At 40.6% G+C, this 4,298-nt stretch overlaps 1 protein-coding gene across 1 annotated transcript; it reads left to right on the forward strand.

Annotated features, from left to right (window-relative positions):
* The first annotated feature begins 2,309 nt into the window (after positions 1-2,309).
* Positions 2,310-3,117, forward strand: LOC118571343 (phosphoglycerate mutase 1-like). Its single transcript, XM_036170266.1, has one exon. The coding sequence runs from the start codon at positions 2,310-2,312 to the stop codon at positions 3,060-3,062; it is 753 nt and encodes a 250-aa protein (XP_036026159.1). The 3' UTR covers positions 3,063-3,117.
* Positions 3,118-4,298: the final 1,181 nt, after the last annotated feature.

Below are 4,298 nucleotides of genomic sequence, written 5' to 3' on the forward strand. Positions count from 1 at the left end.
TGATTTGGTTTTGTTAAGTAGAAATCTCAGATAACCCAGGCTGACTTGAAATCTAAAGTCTCTTCCTGACCCCACTTCCTGTATGCCAAAATCATAAGAATGTACCACACTGCCCAGTTCATTTCCATATTTTATTTTAGAAATGCTGTTGGTGCCCCATTAGGTCTGATGTCAGCCTTTATTCATTATCTAATTAATAAGAAAAGTCTAACATACTAGAGAAATCTTTTTAATTATTTTCCTCTAAAGTTCATGATTCATACATGCAATTAATCTTGATTGCCATCTATATTGGATTGTAATGCCCCTAAGAAATTAGCAAAGCACCCTTGTGGGCAGGTGTGAGTGTGTAAGAAAATTTTCAAAACCCAAAAGTACACTTCTCATTCTCATGGTGCCATGCACCCACAGTAGGTATGCCTCTTATCCCTAAGGCAATCACCAAAACCACTTTGGATGTTTGCTGTATGGTTCTGAAATCTGTCCTGAATGCTCTGTTCAGAGGGTAATTTGGAGATGAAAATGAAGGCCAGGGCTGACAGGGAGAGGAGCTGAGATTTATGACCTTGGTCCTCTTCCTCCCTATTTTCTCTTCAGTCCCTCTCCTCTCATCAATCCACCGGATGGAAAAGCACCATTTATTAAATTACACTAGCTGCCCATTCATTCTGAGTCATAGCTCACAAAATATCAGATTTGTTCTAGTACAGAATTAGAGACTCCAAATTGTACCCTCTTACAGTTAGACTTGCTTTACTTTACTGGCAGAAGGATGGCTGTTTTCGGGAAATCATGTTTATGATAGATTTGGGGGTGACATTTCAAACCTGTCCCATTAGTTGCCAGGAGCTCAAAAAGAGGGATTGATGGTAAGAACAGACATGCAGGCCCACGTTTCTGTTCTCCATTAGTCTACAAGTGGTGGAGGAAGTAAAGACATAGAGGAGGTCTGCTAGCTTGCCACAGTATCCCACAGCTTACTCTCTACCAGTTCTGTTTCAGAGAGAGAGAGAGAGAGAGAGAGAGAGAGAGAGAGAGAGAGAGGGAGAGAGAGAGAGAGAAACAGGCAGGCAGGCAGACAGAAAGATGGAGACAGAAAGACAGAGAGACAGAGAGTTTTGCAAATGAACTGCCCCAGACTCAAAAGCTAATCTTTATTTATCTGTCAGTCAGGTACCATATTATGTCCAGTGACTATACAAATATTATACATCCAGCTTAGTAGAGATTTACATAAATGAATACTCAAACAGCTAGTCCCCTTATTCAGAAAAGAGAGAAACGCCAATATGTGGGAAAAGTTTTCTGTTCTTGTCTAGTGGCATTCTTCATTTAAATTTTCTTTCCTGACCTCAACTATTATGGACTTGTTTTGAATATTGTTGAGGTTCTAATCACTAGAGCCATAAGTATATGAACCTCTCCACTCAAAATTATGAGATAAATTAACATGCAAACCATGTGTATACATTTACTATTTTTCATTCTCATTACTGTATAGTATTGAATAGTTCATCTATGCCATAATGCACTGGCCCATGGCTGAGAGAAAGTTAGGTTTTCTTCAATTACTGTCTACTATGAACAACTTGTGTCATTATGAACAAAGTTTGATGAACATAAAGATCATTCTTCAAGAGTATAAACAAGATGAATCACAGGATATACATGTTTAGCTTTGCCAGAATCTACCAAAGTTTTTGCAGAATTGTTAGTTACTATCACTCCTAGTACCAGTATATAAAGATTCAGATTCCTAAATAATTGAGCTTTTAAGTTCTTTTTAATTTAATTATCCAGTTTGGTATATAAATCACCTATTGTCTCTCCAGTGTTTGACAACACTGAAATCCTTTCATACATATCTGTTAAAGGCTCAAGCATCTTTGTTTTGATGTGTCTGATAGACTCTTCTGTCAATATCAAAGAAATTGCATTGATAAGAGAGTAGACACATATGAAATATACTATGCTTTCCAGAAGAAAGCACACAAAATACAAGCTACTAGGAAATGGATTTGTTTTCTACAAATGATTTTGAGACAATTTAATGCTCTTATGTTCAGATATGAGCCTAGATTAAAAAAAAAATACATAAATTAACCACAGTAAAGATTAAATAATGCTAAGCATTCTAGATTAGTAAGAGAAGAACTAGATAAATTAAAGTGGAAAAAAATGAGTCTTAATACAACAAAAACACAACCTATATAAAAGAAAAAGGCTTTGACAAAATCCAATGTATTTTCATAATAAATTTCCCAGAAAGAATAGTACTGAGTCCCTGCCGCATCCCCTTGCCTGTCGCTATGGCCACCTACAAGCTAATGCTGATTCGGCACAGCGAGAGTGCCTGGAACCTGGAGAACCATTTCAGCGGCTGGTACGAAGCCGACCTGAGCCCGGCGGGCCAGGAGGAGGCAAAGCGCCATGGACAGGTGTTGCGAGATGCTGGCTATGAATTTGACATCTGCTTCACCTCCATGCAGAAGAGAGCCATCCAGACCCTCTGGACAGTCCTGGATGCCATTGACCAGATGTGGCTGCCGGTAGTCAGGTCTTGGCGCCTCAATGAGCGACACTATGGGGGTCTGACTGGTCTCAATAAAGCAGAAACTGCTGCTAAGCATGGTGAGGCACAGGTAAAGATCTGGAGGGGATCTTACGATGTCCCACCACCTCCGATGGAACCTGATCATCCCTTCTGCAGCAACATCAGCAAGGATCGCAGGTACGCAGACCTTACTGAGGACCAGCTGCCCTCCTGTGAGAGCCTGAAGGACACTATTGCCAGGGCACTGCCCTTCTGGAATGAAGCAATCAAGGAGGGGAAAAGAGTCCTGATTGCGGCCCATGGCAACAGCCTTTGGGGCAACGTCAAGCATCTGGAGGGTCTCTCAGAAGAGGCCATCATGGAGCTGAACCTGCCAACAGGCATCCCAATTGTCTATGAATTGGACAAGAACTTGAAGCCTGTCAAACCCATGCAATTCCTGGGAGATGAAGAGACCGTGTGGAAAGCCATGGAAGCTGTGGCTGCTCAGGGCAAGGTCAAGAAGTGAAGGCAAGCAGGGTGACTCCTACCCCAGTACCCTCCTCCCTGCCTGTTTATGCCTCCTGCACACTTCCCCAACACCGTAGGATCTTAAGTTTAGGTTGTAGCTGCAGATGAGAACCTGTAGCTCCCATTTCCATTTTAGTATTTTATCCCCTGCACCCACTCCCTTCACAGAATATAGTCAGAATAACACCTCTAGGTGCAGGTTCCTAGTCCACATCCAGGGACGGCTCCTCTTACCAGGAGAGTTGAGAGGTAGTAATTGCAGTTTTTCTTAGTCCTTTGTTTACTAAGTGTCTGCCTTAGGAAGAAGTCTGGGAGGAACCATCCTGTAGTATGACCAATGAGAAGCTGCAGCCCAATTTTGTCCCTGGAGCCTGTCCTGCACCCTTGTTAGGAAACTGGGGGCTTTGGTCATTCCAGTGGAGGGTGAAAGTAACTTCCTCTCTGACTAAAGGAGCTGCTGGTCTCAGAAGGTTGGGATCAATCCTGTCAAGTCTATGTGTTACATTCATTTTTACAAAAAAAAAAAAAAAGGTACATATATATGTATCAGTACACAAAAGCCCCTCTGAGGTTTCTAGTGGTGACTGAAATAGTCCCATGCGGTCGCCAGAAAATAAGCCATTCCTCATAGCAAATGGAATAAATTCTTTGTCCTCAAGGGGCAGGAGTGCCTCTTGCTGTGTTAGAGTTCCTCTGCTTTGTCTTGTAGAGGTGAAGTGTTCCTTGATCATGTCCACGTTTTTGTCTTTCACTGTCTGAATCATGTTCTAGCTGGTTGACCCTATCATGTGGGTTCAGAACTCGTTTGGAAATAAATACTAAATCTCTTTCCAGATCAGTATAATAAAAGAGTGATGTGCAATAAAAAAAATAGTACTGAAAAGAACATACCCCAACATAATAAAGGATACATAATATAAATCCATAGCCAATAATATTCCATATGAAGAAAAACTTATAGTTACCTTATAAAAAATCAGGAAAGAGGCAGGGCTGTCCACCATCCACACTCTTTCAATATAGTACTCAAAGCAAAAGGTGGAACAGTAAGAAAATAGAAGGAAATTAAATGGACACAATAGGAAAAAATGAAATCAAATTATTCCTATTTGTAGAATATATGATATTATACAGAAGAGATTTCCCAATAAATTGTACCATAAAACTTCCAGTAATGATCAACACTTGCAGCAAAGTGGAAAGATACAAGATTTAAAAATTGACTTACAAAAAT

Source organism: Onychomys torridus, chromosome 1 (assembly GCF_903995425.1).
Source record: "Onychomys torridus chromosome 1, mOncTor1.1, whole genome shotgun sequence".
Lineage (NCBI taxonomy): Eukaryota > Metazoa > Chordata > Mammalia > Rodentia > Cricetidae > Onychomys > Onychomys torridus.

Excerpts from the sequence above, each read along its gene's own strand:
- LOC118571343 (XM_036170266.1), top strand. The coding sequence starts at position 2,310 with ATGGCCACCTACAAGCTAATGCTGATTCGGCACAGCGAGAGTGCCTGG.